This window comes from Alosa pseudoharengus, unplaced genomic scaffold (genome assembly GCF_046254945.1).
Source record: "Alosa pseudoharengus isolate Yale_2024_CS ecotype anadromous, Long Island Sound unplaced genomic scaffold, YU_APseudo_1.1 YU_APseudo_1.1_scf_2, whole genome shotgun sequence".
Classification (NCBI taxonomy): Eukaryota; Metazoa; Chordata; class Actinopteri; order Clupeiformes; family Clupeidae; genus Alosa; species Alosa pseudoharengus.
Genome location: NW_027468663.1, coordinates 34,853,366 through 34,873,365, shown reverse-complemented (window position 1 = coordinate 34,873,365; position 20,000 = coordinate 34,853,366). Strand labels below are relative to the sequence as shown.

At 48.1% G+C, this 20,000-nt stretch overlaps 1 protein-coding gene across 1 annotated transcript in view; it reads right to left on the bottom strand.

The window, feature by feature from the left end:
* The window catches only part of cntln (centlein, centrosomal protein), a 75,909-nt gene that overhangs the window by 46,605 nt on the left and 9,304 nt on the right, over nucleotides 1-20,000 (bottom strand). Inside the window, exons 7-12 of the mRNA XM_076294766.1 lie at nucleotides 18,991-19,124; nucleotides 17,249-17,411; nucleotides 16,409-16,702; nucleotides 7,607-7,780; nucleotides 3,917-4,039; nucleotides 689-810 (exon numbers count right to left, since the gene is read on the bottom strand). Coding sequence (XP_076150881.1) covers nucleotides 689-810; nucleotides 3,917-4,039; nucleotides 7,607-7,780; nucleotides 16,409-16,702; nucleotides 17,249-17,411; nucleotides 18,991-19,124 — 1,010 coding nt within the window. The remainder of the gene's footprint in view (nucleotides 1-688; nucleotides 811-3,916; nucleotides 4,040-7,606; nucleotides 7,781-16,408; nucleotides 16,703-17,248; nucleotides 17,412-18,990; nucleotides 19,125-20,000) is intronic.

The window sequence follows — 20,000 nt, the reverse complement described above, 5'->3', positions numbered from 1 at the left end:
TTCTTTAATTAACCCAGGGAGAGCACAGCTGACAAGGTCAACACTTGCATCCCATGTGAATACTTAACATACACTCCCATTAGTTCCCTTTAAAAGGCGTGAGAGGTGAGGAGAGAGGGAACCAGGGAAATCTCAGTCACATTTTCTGCATCACCCCACTGACAACCGGATCTTAGCACATAAAGGCAGGTCTGGCAAGAAGAAATATTTTTCCCCATTCTCTTTTCATGTCCATCTCTACCTTGCCTTTTCCCTCCAAAGTAAGACAGACCACTTTGGAACAGACGCCGGTGTATTCTGGGAGACACGACCACTAACACAACAGACCTGAAGACACTAAATTGGGCATGTACCCTGGAGCAGCACACTGTTATGAGCCTGCAGCTCTTTCACTCATTTTATTATTATTATTATTGTTCTCTGTAGAAAAATCGCCACCTCCAGGCGGTCATCTGGTGCCAAACACCGTATCTTTTATGTGAACTCATTCATAACCAGTAAGCAACTTAACGATAACTACTGTCGTGACGAAACTTATGGGTGACTGTGGTTGAAAAGAAAATCTGGGCATGTTGAACTTGCTTCATAGTATAGGACCATGGTCCTAATAAACCCAAACAAACCAAAACAGCCACAACAGGCACATAGCTGTCAGTCAATCTGTGCTGAGAGGTGATTGGCTACTCACTTGCCCTGGGCCTCCTCGGCCTGCCTCAGCTGCTCTCGTAGACTCCTGTAATGGGTCTGGATCAGACGCAGACGCTCCTGACGCTTGTCATGGGCCTTCCTCAGCGCCTCGTTCTCTTCAGTCTGGAGCACACACACACACACGCACGCACACACACACATGCGCACAGACACACACACACAGACACACATGCGCACATGGGCACAGACAGACACACACTTGAGATCATTGTTTATGGTGCCTTGTTTTTTAGCTCCGGGCATAAAGATATTATAAATTAAAAAAATATTACCTTCAGAACATATTAAACAGAATTCTTTACTCAAAAACATTAAAATAGCTAAATGAGTCAACTCATCTCAACTCATCTCATACATTCCAAAAAATATTTATATTCACTATACATAATATAGAGCTTTTCTCATCCCTTCTGCACTTTGAGAAGCATGTGAAAAAGTTTGGCTCCTAGTTGAGGATCTGTGTGCACTGCAGTCCTCCCCTCCCTGTGCTGCAGGCGGGCTGGCAGGCGGTGATGCGAGCCTCCATACTGACCCTGGCACCTGGGACATAATCACAGGCCGCCGTGTCAGCGGGCAGCCAATGGGGAGCGGGCGACGAGCCCACACCGACCACGCGCCCCACAGCATGGGGGCGCCCACTGAGCGAGGTTACACCCCCCCCCCCCCCCCCCCCATCCCACCCAAAATCGCCAGCAAATACTGGCCTTAGCCTGCCAGCCATTAAAAAAAAAAAGACGACGAAAAGCACGGACGAAGGGAGGGGTGGGGAGGGCGCCGTCAGTGGAGGGAGGGGGGGGGGAGAAAAGGCCAGAGATTACATGGGACTTTTCAGAGGTGAACATATAGATTTTCCTGACAAGAAAGGCCCCCTATTATTCTGACCTTAGCTGGCAGCGAGCAGTGAGGGAAACAAGGCGAGGGGCTGCTTTCTGCTTGAGTGGCCAGGGCTGGGAGACTTGTCGAGCGGCTTTTTGAAGGGAGGGAAGCTTGTTTACCGCTGCTATGACACGGCAGCCCTGCCGGGAGGGAAATGCGGGGCCCTGAACCCTGTTATTATTAACAAGGACAAAGAGAACACGCCAGGCAGAGGCCAGCCGCCAATGTGACAAGTATGGATTTACTGCTCCCAGATTCACAAGAGAGGACACACACTAAAACCCTTCAACAAAAAAACCCGTGAAGGAAAAAAAAAATTATGAAACACACACACACACACACACAAACACAACTGGAAAATTATAAAACACACACACACACACACACACACAAACACAACTGGTCTCTAATGAAGGAGGCTGGGCCAGAGGAGAGGAGAAGGGAGAGGAGAGGCTGGTCAGCAGACAGATTGATCGGCTGCTTCTCCGTGTCAGAGTGACAGGGCATTAGCCACATCATAGCATTTGCAGGGCCCTTCATGCAAGATCCACACTTCTGGCCAGGGCAGAGCACCCTCCCCCCAATCAATACCAGTCCTTACAGCTTACTACAGCTGGAAGGACTCTGAAATCAACTCTGCTAACAAAAAACAGAACTTCACATAAAAATATATATTTTCTGCATGCCTTTAGTAAGAAATAAAACATCTGCATTTCATAGAGGGACGAGGCAGAGGGTCCAAATGGCAGATCGTGTAAACGTTAAGGCCGTGGTTCTGTAGAGTGGCGGTGGCGCCAGTAAGGGAAGCACTTGACAGACTTCAGTTCAGTGTAAGAGGTACACGAGCCCTGCAGAGAAAGGGGTGTTAATTAGAGAGATGACCTGTGGTAGCGTCTTTACTGCTCACCGCTACAGGAGACGCGAATGATGGCCACACACCATGCCTGCCCAATCTGTCTAAAGGGTGGAGAAGAGAGGAGCGGAGGAGAGAGGAGAGGAGAGGAGAGAGGAGGAGAGGAGAGGAGGGGAGGGTGTGCTGTCTGTCTCCCATCCACCGCTCTAGCAGTTGGTAAGAGAGAGAGAGAGAGATTTAGAGAGAGAGATAGGAGAGGGTGAGGGTGAAAGAGAGCGAGAATGAAGGTCAAAGGAGTGAAGGAGCTGATGGGTTGAGACAGAGTGCAGTTCCTGCAGCACACACGCACTCAAGCAGCTCCTCTCCTGCTGCTTCATTGCTTTCGCTGACGCCGAGTGTGTTTCTGGAGGACTGTGTGTGAATGAATGTGCGTATGTATGTGTATGTGTGTGTATGTATGTGAGTGAGAATGAGAGAGAGAGAGAGAGAGAGTTTGTGAGTGAGTGGGTATGGGCTAGAAAAGGTCACTAAGGAGGCACCGGTCAGCCTAACAACGGCCTCTTTGTGCAGAGAGGGGAAGGGAGCCGTCTATGTCCTCTGGTCCTTCCGCCTGCATCTGCTAACAGCCTCATGCCACCAACTCCGTAAACTCCACTTCACCCCCTCAACACAAAGCCTCATTAGCCATCAGCCTGGCATCTGGATTATACACCGCTACACACACACACACACACACACACACAAGAATGCCATCCTCCCAGGCCAAGGTGCAGTTAGGTGCGGCGTGGGAGTGGGTGAGGCTCTCGGAGGCATTCTATCGGTCAGGCTGTAATTGCTGCAGGGGGATAATAATTGAGCCATCAGGACTGAGCGGAAAAGGAGAAGGAGAGGGTGTCTGAGCAACTCTGTAGCAGGAGGAGAGGAGACGAGACGAGACGAGACGAGACGAGACGAGAGGAGAGGAGAGGTAGAGACGGGGAGGATGAGAAAAGAGAGAGAGAGAGAGAGGTAGAAAAAGGGAGAATGAGAAGAGATGCTCAGATGGCTCCTGCTTCTTTCCCAGAGGTGCTGTGACATTCACACATGAGGGGACATATGAGGAGGGTCATAGTGATCACAGGCCAATAAGACACCAGCACACACACACACACGCACACGCACACACACACACACACACACATACACACACACACACAAACACACACACACACACACACGCGCGCACACACGCGCGCGCACACACGCACGCACGCACACACGTACACACACGCACACGCACACGCACACACACACACACAAACACACAGCCACTGAGAAGGTAGCCTCTATTGGATATAAAAGAAGATACAGAGAAGGATCATACAGAATTGAGAATACAAAAGCGAGTGTAGAGAAGAAAGAAGAGAGAAAGAGGGGGATAGAGAGAAAGAGAGAATGATGAAGTGGTGAATAGGAGATGTGCTGGTGCCTCCTCCACACCTTAAGCGCGAGCAGCTCCTGCAGCCTCTGGATCTTGGCCTCCACCTCCTCCTCCTCCTCCTCCACAGCCACTCGGCTGCTGTTCCGCGGGGACAGGGACCTGGAGCGCCGCCCCAATGCATCCTGGGAAAAGGAGAGCACAGGGCACAGCCAATCAGCTCTAAACACTAACCTCAATAACCCGTGAATGTTTAACCCCCACATAACCACATGTACCATTAAACACACACACACACACACACACACACACATGCATACACACAAAGCGGGAAAACAAACAGGATGCCAGAGGAGAAGCGAGCAGCAGCCCTCCCAGCCTGGTGCAGTAGAGGAGCTGCTCTCCCCTGTATCCGACTAATGAGAGTGTTCATTTACATTTACATTGTTTCTTTGACAATAATGACGTCCCATTAGGGAAGACTAAAGGGCTGCCGACTGCCGAGCGAGGCCGGCCTCATTACCTGAGGTGTGTGTGTGTGTGTGTGAGAGAGAGAGAGAGAGAGAGGAGTGTGTGTGAGAAGGAGGGGGGCACCTCTAATTGCCCTGGCAGGGCCCTGTGCTGCTCTTGATAGGACAATAGGAGGAGAGACCAGGCAGGAGAGGAGAGGAGAGGAGGTGGTGAGAGGAGAGGAGGTGGTCCTGTGAGAGGAGAGGAGAGGAGAGGAGAGGAGAAGGGTGAGAGGCTCTCACAAGGAGACTGCGGCCTGCTGGGAAACCTCAGCACAAGCTACAGCCAAAGGTCTGGACGTGGGCAGGAGTGGCTAGATGGCGGCACAGGAGGGAGCAGCACAACAGACGCCCAGGTGGTGAGCAGGTGAGCAGGTGAGCCCGGCCGGGAGGCCGGGGAGCCACTGGGTGTTCACTAGGAGACCGGGGAGATCTGATGTGCAATGGGAGAGCTCTGTGGAGGGCATCCAGAAGACACAGGTACGCATGCCGATAGCCGCACATGATTAAAGCATCAATCTAAATTGATGCTGACACAAACATTGGGGAATGCTGATGACATGCGCTGACAGTGATCTATAGTTAAGTTCAGAGTAAAAGTTCCCCTCTGTAACATAAGGTATCCATCAGGGTCACCTAATTATTCTCGTAAGCCCCGACACAAACAACTAAATTAATTTATCTGCCTTGTGTCTGCATCGCTGACCCTTGGCCGGTGATAATGAATGCACCCCAGTGGGCAGTAACGTATGTAACTGATCAAGTAATATCTTCTATAAGATGACCCCACAGAAACATCTACTGTAGATGCAATATTTCAACTCTTGACAATGCTGACAAGCATTGAGTTCAGACATTCCATAACTGCTTGCTGTTTATGTAATATAACATGCTGATAAGCTATTGAACCCATAGAACACAACCACTGTTGTCAATTACCTAAGCAAAGAAGAAACCTGAAGTGCGGTGCTAGTTCACCTTTAGGCATTCTCTTAATCCATAGTTTGTCTTGATTTTTATAGAGCACATTCTGAGACCCTTCCTGACCAGTCAATTCAAAAACATACTTGTTCACTGGTAAAGGACATTCCAATCCTCTCACCAAGGGTAGAATGAACCATTTCCTCACCTAATTCACTCAGTGCATACATTGTGATGGCAGTGCAGAAATCCACTTCATCGGTTTTACATTTTGCAACATGTTTGCTTGTTCATTTAACAGAGAGAGAGAGAGAGTGAAAGAAAGAAAGAGAGAGAAAGAAAGAAAGAAAGAAAGAAAGAGAGAAAGAGAGAAAGAAAGAGTGAGAGAGAGAGAGAGAGAAAGAGTGAGAGTGAGAGAGAGAGAGAGAGAGCACTCCCTGCTCATAGTGGTGCAGGGTGACTTCTATCTGTGTCAGAAGTCAAACTGAGGGACACGGCCCGTGTGTGCCCCCTGGACCAGGTGTGACACGGGGCTGGATGGTGGAGGAGTGATGGAGGCCCTGCAGACCTTCTCCTGCTCAGGGCCTCCACCCAGCCACTCTCAAGACCTCACACAGCAGGCCAGCAGCTGGCTAGCAGCTAACACACACACAGGCATGCTCAATCCATATGCACAAGAGGGAGCTGAAGGTCAACCCTACATAGTCATTCTTATAAATACATGCATACCATACCATTTCACTCACATACATATACACACACACACACACACACACACACAGTTAGTAGAGGATGGGGTTGGGTGGGGAAAACATCAATGGCTGTCTTTATAGTGGCAGCTCTGTCATATCTTGTGTGTGGCTGTGACCCGGCTCTTCCCTGCCCTGTGGTGGCTGAATGGGAGTACTGTATGAGTGTAGACGTATAGCCCATATATAATCCCCCCCCCCAAGCACACGCACGCACACACACACACACACACACACACACACACACACACACACACACACGGACCGTGGTGTGTGGGGGGGGGGCAGAGGGCTGGGTGACTGACACAAGCACGACCACAAGCCAAGAGGAGAGCAGTGGTCTGGGTGGGTGAGTAAATCCAGCAGAAATACTGTATTCAAGAGCACCTGAAATAACTCGTCATCTAGGAGCACACGGTGAACCCCCACAGATCAAACACTTGACTTAGACATGAAGGATGGGGAAAAAAGTATACTGACATGCAACACGTGTATGGCGACAGATCTATGCTATGCTATGTGATGACAACTGGTATGGCTAAAGTAGGACTGGGTGTGGGCATCAACAATTGCCACTTCAGTTCCTGATTATTTCCCATCTCAGAGATATGGCCTTTTTCTCCATTTATGATTATCGTGACCCAAAAACACTTTGAGACACTTTCATGTCTATAATATATAGCCGATTTATCCAGAAGTCGCACATATAATTTGACTGTGCTGCTTTCCTCAGAGAGCAGCCAAACCCAGCAGCCTATAGAGGACATGAGTCACCAGCTGGGTGGTCATGCCTGGCTGCAGCGGCTCCTGAAATAGCTCTTCCTCCTGGCCACATGCTGAGGTGCCTTATGGGAGTAGGGTAAAGACAGGAGGACGGGCTGCCCGTTTTGGGGGGGCCGGGGGAGCGGGTGGACTCCCTCGTGACCATGGCAACCCCCGTCTCATCCAATAAGGCTCAGTGGTTGAGGCAGGGCGCAGCAGATTTGACTAATGGAGTTTGTGTGTCTTTAAAGTGGCTGAGTGTCAGGTAAGCACACTCAAGACGACATCAAAGGCAGCTCATGGTCTGTAGAGGTCCTTGTGCCCCAAGCAATGTTTAGACAAATATAAACACTGCCCTGATTAAATATGCACACAACCCATGAAATGCACATACAGAGGGCACACAGTAGCACAACATCCACACAACTCTCCAATTCCAACAATCAACACACAGAGATAATGCTGGATTGCAAAGACTTTCTGTCGTGGAGACGTAGAAAAGGAGTGTTTGTTATGAACACACTGATAGGGAGATTTCAAGCCATTTAGGCCCCAGGCATGCGTGAAAACCTTCATGGCAGGCTTGCCTGGACACAGCAGGAGGCAGGGGAGGACACTTCTGCTCCATCACATGATTAATGTGCTCACTCTCTGTCTGTCTCATTTTTTTGCATCTCTCTCTCTCTCTCTTGCTCTCTCTCTCTTTTGTTTTGTCTCTCTCTCTCCCACCCTCTCTGCCACCCCCCACCCTCTACTGTGAGCATCACAGTGTACTGAATGGAGGGTCAGACAGACACTGTTGATATCATACCTGCATTCCCCGTGACTGTCGGCTCTTGGGTCCAGGGCACTCGCTGTGGCTGGGGCCCCCTGGAGGCTCTCCTGGCTGGGGCTGTGGGAGTGGAGTCTGGCCCTGGACCTCCAGAGCCCCGCGGAGGTCCTGCTCTCCTTCAGCCGCGTCCAGCCTCGGCTCCAGCCGGAGCTGCTGTAAGGCAGGAGAGAGTGTTTTAGGGCCAAGGTCCCTACAGGTGTACTTACACACAGAACATCACGACAACAGGACAGGTACAAAATGGGAGAACCAGAAATAAATGGAGTGATCAAGATTTAGCACACACATACACACACACACACAAAAAAAACATAGCAGGTCTAAACAAACCACAGTTACAGTTTTTTACAACTGTTACACACATTTTCAAAACTCTGTGTCTATTTTTCAAAACTAAGTATAAGTACTCTTTTGATCCCGTGGGGGAAATTTGGTTTCTGAATTTATCCCAATCCATGAATTAGTGAAACACACTCAGCACACAGTGAACACACAGTGAGGTGAAGCACACACTAATCCCGGCGCAGTGAGCTGCCTGCAACAACAGCGGCGCTCGGGGAGCAGTGAGGGGTTACTGTAGGTGCCTTGCTCAAGGGCACTTCAGCCGTGCCTACTGGTCAGGGTTCGAACCGGCAACCCTCCGGTTACAAGTCCAAAGCGCTAATCAGTAGGCCACGGCTGCCTCTAACTCTACACACAAAACCCACAATTGTTCACACAAAATGGAAAATGCCTCAAATCTCCAGCAAAATGACACGCAACATTCAAAATGTCATAAAACACCTCTTTAAAGCAAACATTCGCCTCACATTATAAACACTTTTGTCATAATATGACATTTTAGATGCATCATGTACACACTGTTGCTCAAAACCTAAAGCTCTTCTGTCTTTTATGGGCTTCTTTGTATATTTCCATACAAGAGTGAAAGTCATACAGAGAGAAGTTTGAAATACACAGTAAACATAGTCAGCATCAATATTGAAACCAAAAGTAGTGATTTTTCCCAAATCATTTGCTGTTGTGAAAACAATATGTTACAGCCAACAAGAAAAAAAGGAAGCAAAAACAATTACCACTAGATGTACATGGAGTTTTGAAAAAGCTGATTTTGTCAAAGACAGAAATTACTCTATTTCCAAAGATAGAAATTACTGACTATCAAATTGCTTTTTCCAAAGAGAATGTATTACTGTGTGTATGTGTGTGTGTGTGTGTGTGTTGGATGGGGGGGTCAATTGGGTGTATGTATTCATAGGCCTATGGACCCTTTCAACTGCAAACATGTGCGTTTCCGGAGGAACAGAAAACAACATTGTTACTCTAGTTACTGTAATGGTAACTTGGGGACAAACAAAAAGAAAAAAGAAAAATGTTACGTAAAGTCGACTTTTTGTAGAACATTGCGCTATACAGTCCAATTCATTTTTATTTCAAAGTATCTGCATTGGTTCTGGACATTTCAACCGGAAGTCCGATTGAAATCAGATTGAAAGGGTCTATACCTATACAGTATAAAGAATATATCTATTCATAGGCCTATACTAAGGCAATGATCAGATGGTGTTCAGTAAAGTAATGAGTGTTTGTACATTGAGGATTGAGAGTGAATAAGTGGTTGTGTTTGAAAAACGATTCTTCCTGTTAGATGTTTGTGTATTAGGTAGAAAATTGTGTGTGGTGTTTTGCAAAATGTGTTTTAGGAAATTGAAAACTGAGTCAAGCACTAATAAGTGTATGGTTTTGCATATTTGGTGCAGGGTTATAGTGTTTGAAAGACATGTTTAGAAAATTGTGTGACAAGCAAAGATGTGTGTAAGCAGTTGAAAAAAACTGTAAAAAAGTTGCATGCACCCAGCCAAAAACAAAAATTACGAAGCGTACTCCAGCAAATAAAATTATCCAGCTGGACAACACAGACATGTGACTAAAAAAGCTGGTTAGTCATGTTACATCTGGTTGTATGTTATATCTTCAGCCAATTACTATGCCCCTTCCCTGTCTCTTATCAGCACCTGTGAAATATGTTATATCTTTCAGCTATTTACAACTAGAATTATGCACTCTGCAACTATTAAACATTTTATCAGTTGTTGTTCCTGTTCACGTTTAAAATTCATGTAAAAAAATCAGACCGGTAGTAATCACTCATTCACAATGGGATAAATGCAGAGACCAAATTCCTTGTATACGTAAGTAAACTTGGCCTATAAACCTGATTTACATTTACATGTATGTTTTTGCTATATATTACTGACAGTATGTTATACTTAATTCACAAGTAAGAGACTGAAAAAAGTAAATGCTGATTCAATACTCTTTACAATACTGATCTAAAATTAGGCACAAAATAAGCATTAAGCAAGTGACATTTCTAAAAAAAAATACAGATGGTTAGGGTGAAGGTTGAAGGTTAGCCAGACTCAAGGTTGAATATAGAGTGTAGGACACATGACTGCCCCAGGGACAGGTGACAGCTGACCAGAGCCCAGTGGACAGCAGCCTGTCACCGCCAACCTATTTATCATGTCCGAGCAGCCAGTCAATTAAGAAACTCCAGACCTCACAACACGAACACACACACATGAACCCAGGCCAATCAGACCAGGTTACAGAGAGAGGGGGAGAAGAGCAGTAGAGGATCTCAGAGAGATGGAGGGAGAAGAGAAGTGGAGGATCTCAGAGAGATGGAGGGAGAGGAAAAAATACAAAATATAGAATTAAAGAAGAGAGAAAAACACTATTACTGTATAGATGTGGTACAGAACTAACGACAGGTACTAGGGGTGTGATACTGCAAACAATGTGGCCATCAATCAAATCACTTCTACCATGTTCTGCTGTAGGGAGGCAAGTTAGGGATAAATGTAAAGGATGTCCAGCCACATTATGTACAGAGCACATGATGTAATCTACAAATGTTCTGAGTAGTTCACCAAGTGCCTTTAAACTGAGGCCGAGCCCTCTGCTCTCTCCAGCAGAGACGAGACCAGTCCTTCACTATCCAATACCGTTTCACTCTTTCTGGCATCTGGCATCTCTCCATAACTCTCACAGTTTTTAAAAATAACGGAGCAGAAGGTGGTGGCACATAATTGCTGTCGACTGACAGGTATGACTTGACACCTGTGCTTTTCTGTTGTTGTCACCGAGAAAAGGCATAATGAAAGAAACAACACTACTGTCATCACCTCTCCATTCCTGATTGCATTATCAGAACTACAGTCGGCTTGGCATCTGGGTGTGACCTTGTTAACTGCCAGGGTAATTAAGTTTAACCAATGGGGAGAAGGGATGATAAATTATTAGCGTGAAGATTTTGTTCACATTTTATTAAATTGGCCTGTCAGAGGGGTCGGCCAAATTATCAGGGGCCTCGTTTATTGGAGGCCGGCCATATTGCCGCATCTGTTACAATTATTTATAATTTCAAGCAGTCGAAAACCAACTGAGTTCGGCATCAGCCACGTAAAGCAATTTACAAATGATCTGATGAGGGAGTACTTCAGCTTCCCTACTCATTTCCAGCCAGGAGAGGAGAAAGGGAGCAAAGCAGGGAGGGAGGAGAGGGAAAGAGAAAGAAAGAGCCAGAAAAAGAGAGGGAGGGGAGGGGTGAGAGCGCGCGAGAGAGAGAGAGGGGAAGAGAGAGAGAGAGAAAGAGCTGTGCGCTGTAATTACCGAACGCGATTAGGTTCTTTGGGGAGGTTCTCTGGCGCGCGTGGTCCCGCTGTAGAGGCGAGGGGAACATATGGAGGGGGCTTGTGATTGCGCTCCCTGACGCTCGTGACCCGTCTGCCGACGGGCCCCGCCAGCTGCATGCCAATGAGGGCGAGCTGCGCACAGCGGACGGGAGCCGGGCGGGCGCGCGGCAGACTAATGCTCGACACATGCACCATTTATACCACAAAACAAATCTGATCACTGTTAATTATGGAGCCGCTATAATCAGGCATCTCACATCTGTGTAACGCCAGCGGAGTGGGGCAGAGGTGGTAGAGGACCTGGGTTGGGGGCGGGGGAGAGCGGAGCTGGTTAAATAGGGGCTTGTGTGGGCACCGGGGGGGGTAGAAGTGCCACTCTGTGCCAGGATACAAGGGTATAAAAATCACAAACATGTTGTGATGGTGCAAATATGCATGTATCCATATTTGATTTGAAATTACAGTCGATGTGCTTGAAAGATATACAAGTGTTACTGAACGGGTATTAAAATGCATGAGTGTCAGTACATGTGTGCATAAATTATGCACGTGTGTATAATTCAAAAGCACATGTATGTTTTAAGCAGCGTGTGGTGTGCACTGGGGTGAGATGCACATCTGTGTTGTGTGTTTGGATGTTTTACACAGAGCGGGGGGGGGGGGGGGTGTGAGAGGCGGCTGGTGGCTGGGGCCTGCCGTGAAAGTGCCTCAGCAGAGGGACAGTGTGTGCGTGTGTGTGTGTGGCTGACCTGTGGGCCTTAAGCACATGGCTGAGCTTCATTAATGAGCTTCAGTACACAGCGCTCTGATCTAATGAGACCACTTGAGCTATTAGAAAAATAAGACTGGAGCCCCTATCATTACCGTCTAAAGGATTAGGGGGAGCGCGTCTCTGTCTGAAGGTGCAGCACCCTCCTGCTAACCAAATTATGACCGAGGAGAAAGCCACAGAGATGAAGACGCAGGCAGCGAGCAGCAGATTATATAGACATTACATACAGAATTGCACAAGTTCAAATGGACAAAGGTCCACTTATAAGATACAGAGCTAAGAGCAAAACAAGATTAAAATGTCTTTGGTTTCAATATTTTGTTTGGCTAAATGGGAAAATTAAATCTAAAATTAAATGAATCACTATTGTGAACACCGGTAAGAATATATATTCAACCAGCACATCTTAAAGGTACAGTAAATATTTTTGTTGTAATAAATAAATAAATAAATAAATAAATAAATAAATAAATAAATAAATAAATAAATATCTTCTGGACTAGATGGAACGCAAAACCATGGCAAATAAGCAGTATTCGTCAAATTTGTGTCAAGGCTTTTTTGTGGGTGCTTACAGTATGTCCAGGCCCTCTGAATTGTGAACAAATGGGGGGAAAAAAGAACACCTTGCCTGAAAAACACCTCATAGTATATAATACACAGAGATGACACTTCCCCCTTTCAATTCATTTCCAATATATGAGACAATTTTAGGTTTAGAGGAATCTTCATTTTCACATTGGAACACTGAACCTTTAAACATCTTTGAAGTCATTCTAATTAAAACGGTTTTCTTTCAGCCACATCACACCAGCCTAATCAATCAATTTACTCGTTTTACTCCACACCTACGTTTTCAAATAAACTGACTTAAATGCTGTATAAACTAACTTGAAATATTTGTGTGTAATCAAATTAAATTTGAGAGGGAAGCTGTGAATTTACCCACCAAACGTGGACTGTGGTGAGCTGCTGTCCTACCGCGCGTGACTGCGGGGCCGGATCATTTAAAAACCCCAGCCACACCGCTCGCTCACTCAGTATGCTGGAGGATCCAGTTTGGAGCGTGATGATGATGATGATCAAAAGAAACACATCTCCTCATCTAAACATGACCCCACATAACAGGCAGCGTGGGCACGAGGGGCTGACACTTCAATTATACATCTGACAGGTCTGGATTCACCCACAGTAATAACGGCGGCCCAGGCAGATGTTGAAAACCCTGCTCAGTGGCTCAGGGACCGCGCGGGGTCTCCTGGCTACCCAGCCACGCGCTGGAAGCGGCGGGGAGAGAGAGAGAGAGAGCGAGGGAGGAAGGGGAAAAAAAAGACAGAAAACAAGAAAAAGGGGTACAACTTTTATCACCTGGGCTGACTGTTTGAGATCTTACGGGGGGGAATATATGAAAGCAGAGGGCTAGTGCAGATCCACAGCGTCACAGACAAAGAAGCTTCTGAAGTCAAGTTTGGTGGAGATGGAGTGGATTGTGGAGAACTGGAATCTCACAGCAACAGACTCTAGAGCTCAGAGAGGCAGTCTTAGCTGGGTTAGAGCGACAGAGTTCTACACAAAACACACTTTCACTTCACTTAGAACCTCCGTTAAACCTGAGCTGGGAGCAGCAGGCAGGCAGAGTCAGATTAATGACTTGGTGCCGGTGAGCACACAGCCAGATAAGGCCTGAGGTGTGTGTGTGTTTAATGGATGCTAATCCATGCTAAGCCACAGAGATGGCACATGTGGCTCCACGCTGGGCTGGGTCATCGGGTCTGCCGAGCCAAAGGCCACGTTTGGGGAGATTCCCCGATTGCCCTCCACTTGGTACAGCAGCTGCCCACCTGGCACCAGCTCCGGACAGCGGTCGACATCACCTGGTCTACTGGATGGACCGCCAGGCCCTTCAGCTAGATGGGCAGGAGTCCATGTTAGCCTGCTATCCCTCATCTCTTGCATGGCCAAGACTCCAGATGCGCATGGACACACACGGTCCATGTAACTTCCCCCCTCCACCCACCCACACACACACACACACACACACACACACACACACACAACTTACAAACACAAAGTTAGACCTAAACAACACAGACTGACAGGCTAAAGTTGCACACGCATAACACACATTTATAGTGTGTGCGTCTGTGTGTGTGTGTGTGTGTCACTTGAGACAAACACTCAGTCATAAAAACTCTAGAAATATGTAGTCTACAAATAAGAAAGGGAAAGAAAATAGTTTCTTTCATAAGCAAAATAAACACAGAGGGATGCTTTCCACAAAATGTGTAACAAGCACAGTTACATTCAAACAAATCACACATTTTTAATAATGCACAAAAGTATGCAAACTGTATGCACATACACACACAGGTCAAGGAGTTCCCAAAATCTACTATAGTTGTCCATGCTGCGGAGTTCATCTCTGACTGACTGGCCCCCATATTAACATGCAATAACAAACCACACAATTGGCACTGGTGGGTTCCACTCTCATTTTTCTCCAGACCTCCCTCCTTCCTTCCTCCCTCTCTCTCTCCCTCCTTCCCCTCCTCTGTGCCACAGTGTTCAAAGCCATCGCTCCCCCTTATTCAAATGAGATCTGTGCCTCGCCACACTCGTCTGTCTCTCTCCCTTACTCTCTGCCTGTCTGTCTTTCTCTCACACTCTCCCCCAGCGATCAGCACTTTGATCATCTCCATCGGTAACTTCCAAACATTTAAAATTAAAATAAAGCCTCCCTAACAACCTGTGCATTAGAATTTAACAGGTGTTCGGCTAGGAAGTTGTTACAGAATTTCAGATTACGCTGGAATACACACCCCTGTCAGTGCAATTATAGCCAGGGAACGGAAAGCCCTCCTGACTGCGCTCTGCCTTGGGATACCTGATCTGTTAACTTTGATGTCGGCGGGTAAAAAAAGTTAAGAAACAAAGCAGCTAGGCAGCGGCTACATGTGTTCAGTAAACACGATTTAATATTAACGCCAGGCATCACATCTCAGGATAAGCCATGCGTTGATTATTACCGCTCGCCAAAAACTATGTGATCTGCCTCCTTATGTTGGTAGACAGACGAATACATACGATCACACACACACAGAGAAAAGCACACACACATGTGCGTGCATACATGATGTCTGGAACCCAGCCCTACAGATCGGAGTAATTAAACACAGCTATGCAGCGTTCCCCTCGTAATTAATACGCGCTAAGTGATCCATTCATATTTCAGCACTGGCTGCATTAAAGCGCTGTCCTGATTAAGCAGTGCAGACGGCAGCTGAGCGCTCCGGACGAGCCTCTGACTCGAACGCTCAGGACGAGCCTCTGACTTCCCTGTGGTGGTAGCCCGGTAATGATCAGATCACCAGCTTCTTCAACCCTCCGCTACATGAATGTGCAAGGCATCGCCTAATCCATTCCTGTCAAATACCAGCACCACCTAATAAGAGAGGTCTTGGAGAGATAGACATTAGGTTCATCATTGATAAGAATTGTATATTCTTGTCAACCAAAACCCCTCTGGGCCTAAAGAGAGCAGGTGGGGTAAGGGTGGGGGAGTGTTTGCCTGCTGGGGGTGGAGACGTGGAGGATCCGATCCCCAGGAAGGAGCATAAAACATGCTTACAACGGCTCTCGGACTCTCAGGGCAGTCGCTTCACTGTGGTCCAATTACTTGCGGGCACCTCCTGCCATACTAAACCAGAAGGGCTTAAATACAGCTGGGTGCAGGTCATTACAACGCTTCTGAAATACACTTCACTCCCGACAGTAATGAGACTATGAGGAGGGAAAGAACACACACACACACAAACACACACACACACACACACACACACACACACACACACACACACACACACATCACTCATGTCATTATGTGAAAGACACGAAGGCAAGAGGAGGAGGAGGAGGAGGATGAAGAGGGCGAGAGCTGCCGCATGCATGCGTAAGTCCTGCTGGAAGAGAGCCACTGGCGATACCAGGGCAGCTCGTTAGGCTGGAGAAATGGAAGCGTGGCACAGGATCCAGGCTGGATGGGTGTCAGGTCACGGCAGAGTGGGGGGTCTGCTGGCGGCGGGCGGGCGATGGGTGGATCAGTCGGGCCTGAGCGGCCAGCCTTACTGGGTATCTGCGGGGCCGGCGCGCTCTGTGTAAATAAACCACCAGGGTGGAACGAGGCCTGCGTGGGCCGGGGCGGCGGTGACTGCCACGGTGGGGGTGGTGAGCGCTGGGCGGTGAGGGCCACTTACTGGGGAGCGAGCGTGGTGTAAATAGCTCTCGTGTGCACCGCGTGTGTGGACTCACCTCAAAGTGCTGGGAGTTGGTCTGCCTGGTCTGCGTGCAGACTGTGGTGGAGCTGCTCTGCCTCGGCTGCTGGGCTGGTAGGGGGGCTGGCTGCTGCTGCTGCTGCTGCTGTTGTTGTTGGAGCTCCACTTGGAGCTGCTGTAGCTGTTCCTGAAGCTGCTGGAGCTGCTGGTCCCTCTCGCGGAGCTGCTGGTCCCTCTCGCGGAGCTGCGTGCTCAGGCCTGCCTCTCTCTCCCGGAGCTGAGACTCGTTACACACCAGCGCCCGGTGGGTCACGCAGAGTTCTGAATAGAGCTGTGGTCACACACACCAACCATTCACACACACAAATAAGCAAGTGTACACACACACACACACACACACACACACAGACACAGACACAGACACAGACACAGACACAGACACAGACACACACACACACACACACACACACACACACACACACACACACACACACACACACACACACACACACACACACACACACACACAGCCAAAACAGAGGGAAATGAAGGGGAAAAAAGAGAGAAAAAAGCAATGTGATGGACTTAACACACTGAGAAATGTCAGATGAGAAACAAAAGCCATGCAGTGGAGCACAGGATTGCTCTTCACGGGGTTCCTATGGCAAAGTGCTGCATCGGGAGGACAGATGCTAAGATCATCTGGAAAGTTGGCATGGGGGTGCAAGGCTGGGGGGAGAGGGCTGCTGACCAAGGCAAATTCAGTGACTCATTGACTCATCCATCCACACAGACATAAACACACACACACACACACACACACACAAACACACAGAAAAACACAGACACACACACACATACAGACATGGACACACACCTTGTGGTAGGAAACGGTGTCTGCGGTGTGGGCCTGCTCTTGGCTGCGCAGCACTCTCTGGGTGTCCAGGTTAAGGCCCTCCAGCTGCTGGATTAGCTGCGCCTGCTCACCTGCATGCTCCACACTCTGACTGTACAGAGCCTGCAGCCCCTGCAGCTCATGCCTGCCAAGACACACACACGCACGCACACACACACACACACACACACACACACACACACACACACACACACACACACACACACACACACACACACACACACACACACACACACACACACACACACACACACACACACACACACACACACACACACACACACACACACACACACACACACACACACACACACACACACACACACACACACACACACACACACACACACACACACACACACACACACACACACACACACACACACACACACACAAAGAAATGCACTACTGTTCACACAAATGAAATGCACAAAATACACAAACTGGACACAACCCTCACTACCACAGTGAAACTGTATCTGCCACATCGGGAGTTGTCCAAGTGAGGAAATCAGTGGAGAAAGTAAAAATAGTTTGGAACAACAGCAGCACAGTTGCCAAGAGAGTTCTGGTTGTTTTCCTCCACCGGACCGCGAGCACCATGAACAAGCTATACATGGGGAGTGAGTGACGAGCTCGGGGAGTTGAATACTAATGTGTGTGTGTTTGTGAGTGCTTTCTCTGAGTCACTTCAGGACGGTTGGCTTTTGCTTTTCAGTTTTTATACACACAATTAGTTTTGCAGTTGATTATCAGAGACAAATTCAGAGTCATAGTTTCTCTTTACATTCAGGTTAGGTTTTGCCTCTTCAATGTTTTCTATGTTTTGTCATTCTGGCTATTTACTGTGACTGGGTTGATCTTTCCTCAATCAGACTGTATTTTTGCATCACATGATTCTATAATTCTCTAAACAACCAGTACAGTTCAGTGCAGTAACTCCATTCAGTAGATTTTACAACTCAGGAAATGACCTGCTCCTGAGGTACTAAGCATGCTGTCTGAACTAGATTCCTAAAAACAAAAAACACGTCCTCATGTCTGTGGTGGCAATAAAGATGCAAAAAACTGATTTCCTGAAAAGGTTCCTGCGTTTATAGAAACTGTTCCCTCTGTACAAAAGGGCTTACAGGGACGAGGTCTACTGTCTTCATTGTGTGACTGACATGTTAAGCACACGAGCAGCAATACGAGAGATTACTGCTAAGACTCTATAGTTCCCAACATTTTTATCATATCGACAGAAGCTTTACCGAATCCTGAGTGGTTTCTTTTTCCTTCTCCAAAGCACATCAAGTATGCAGGGCTTATCAGATGGCCGGGGATGAGCGCCAACGAGTGTGTGAGTGTGTGTGTGTGTGTGTGTGTGTGTGTGTGTGTGTGTGTGTGTGTGTGTGTGTGCGTGTGTCGCCAGCCTGCCTCAAATTGGAGCTGGGCAGATATTTCTCCTTACCTAGTGTGCTCCAGAACTCAGCATGGCCCAATTTAACGAGCAGACAGCTATCAAAACTAAGCCATCATCCCTGCAGCTAACTGCACAGACTAGATGCCAGACACATTTCAATCCCAATGCACAGCTGCTGAGCAAGAAGCAAGGGAGCGTCTCCACCAGCTCAGGCTCATTCTCACTCATGCACAACTCATATGGTGGGTGGCCCATGCAGAAGCTGATTGGCTGGCTGTAGGGAGGCCCAGGGTCTCACCTGAGCTGGGCCACACATTGCTCCTTCTGAGTGAGCTCCTGCTCTCGGCTGCTCAGCTGGACGGAGAGGTCACACACGCGCGCCTCAGCGGCACACACCTGCTGCTTCACACTGGCCAGCTCCTGCTCCAACTCCTGAGGGGGAAAAAAAAAGAGTGGAGGACAGAGACAGAGACAGAGAGAGAGAGAGAGAGAGAGAGAGAGAGCGAAAAAAGGACAGAGAGATTTCAAGTAGTCAAGCGCCTTTGTTTGAGTGACATGTATGTCCTTTACACTGCGTTGGCAGACCTGTTACACAGTAATGGCAATGAATATTATATATGAATTTGAGCAAGAGTGAGAGAAGTTTAAAAAAAGGGATGCACTATGTGGCAAAGAGAAGAAAGAAAGATCAAGAGCCTGACTTCAAAACTAGGTGAGCCGGTGAGGCGGAGTGCGGCTCTTGGTTCCAGCGCCCTGCCTTCCCCTCTCCCCCTCCATCTCGGGGAGTGTGAGAGTCAAGCAGCACATCACGCGGTCAGCAGCACATCACAGGAGCCACCAGCGCTAATGAGCGGCAGGCTCCAGACCCGTCCACCCAGCATCAAACACGCAGGGCCAGCCAGGAGAGATTACCCCGCGGCAGGGGCCAGCCCTAATCACCCCGCAACCCAACACACACGGCCGCACACACACAGGCACACCGACACACACACACACAGGCACACAAACAGTCACAGATCATAACAAATTGCCACAACTTCACGGCACGCAGATGTGCTTGTGCAGAGTGGTCATCTGGGGTTCGCTCATTAATGAGCGGATGATGCACAGGATGCTACCACCATCCCTCATCCCCATGCAGACACAGGGGTGTGGAGTGGGCTGGGTGCTCGTGTGAGACTGTGATAATAACACGCGGTCCTGACTTATTCAGGTGTTTTGAGTGACACTGTGGCAGTGGGGCCTCGAGAGTTCCACTCTGCTGACATAGAGGAGAGGAGAGACACAGCCCAGACACTGACTGGGCAG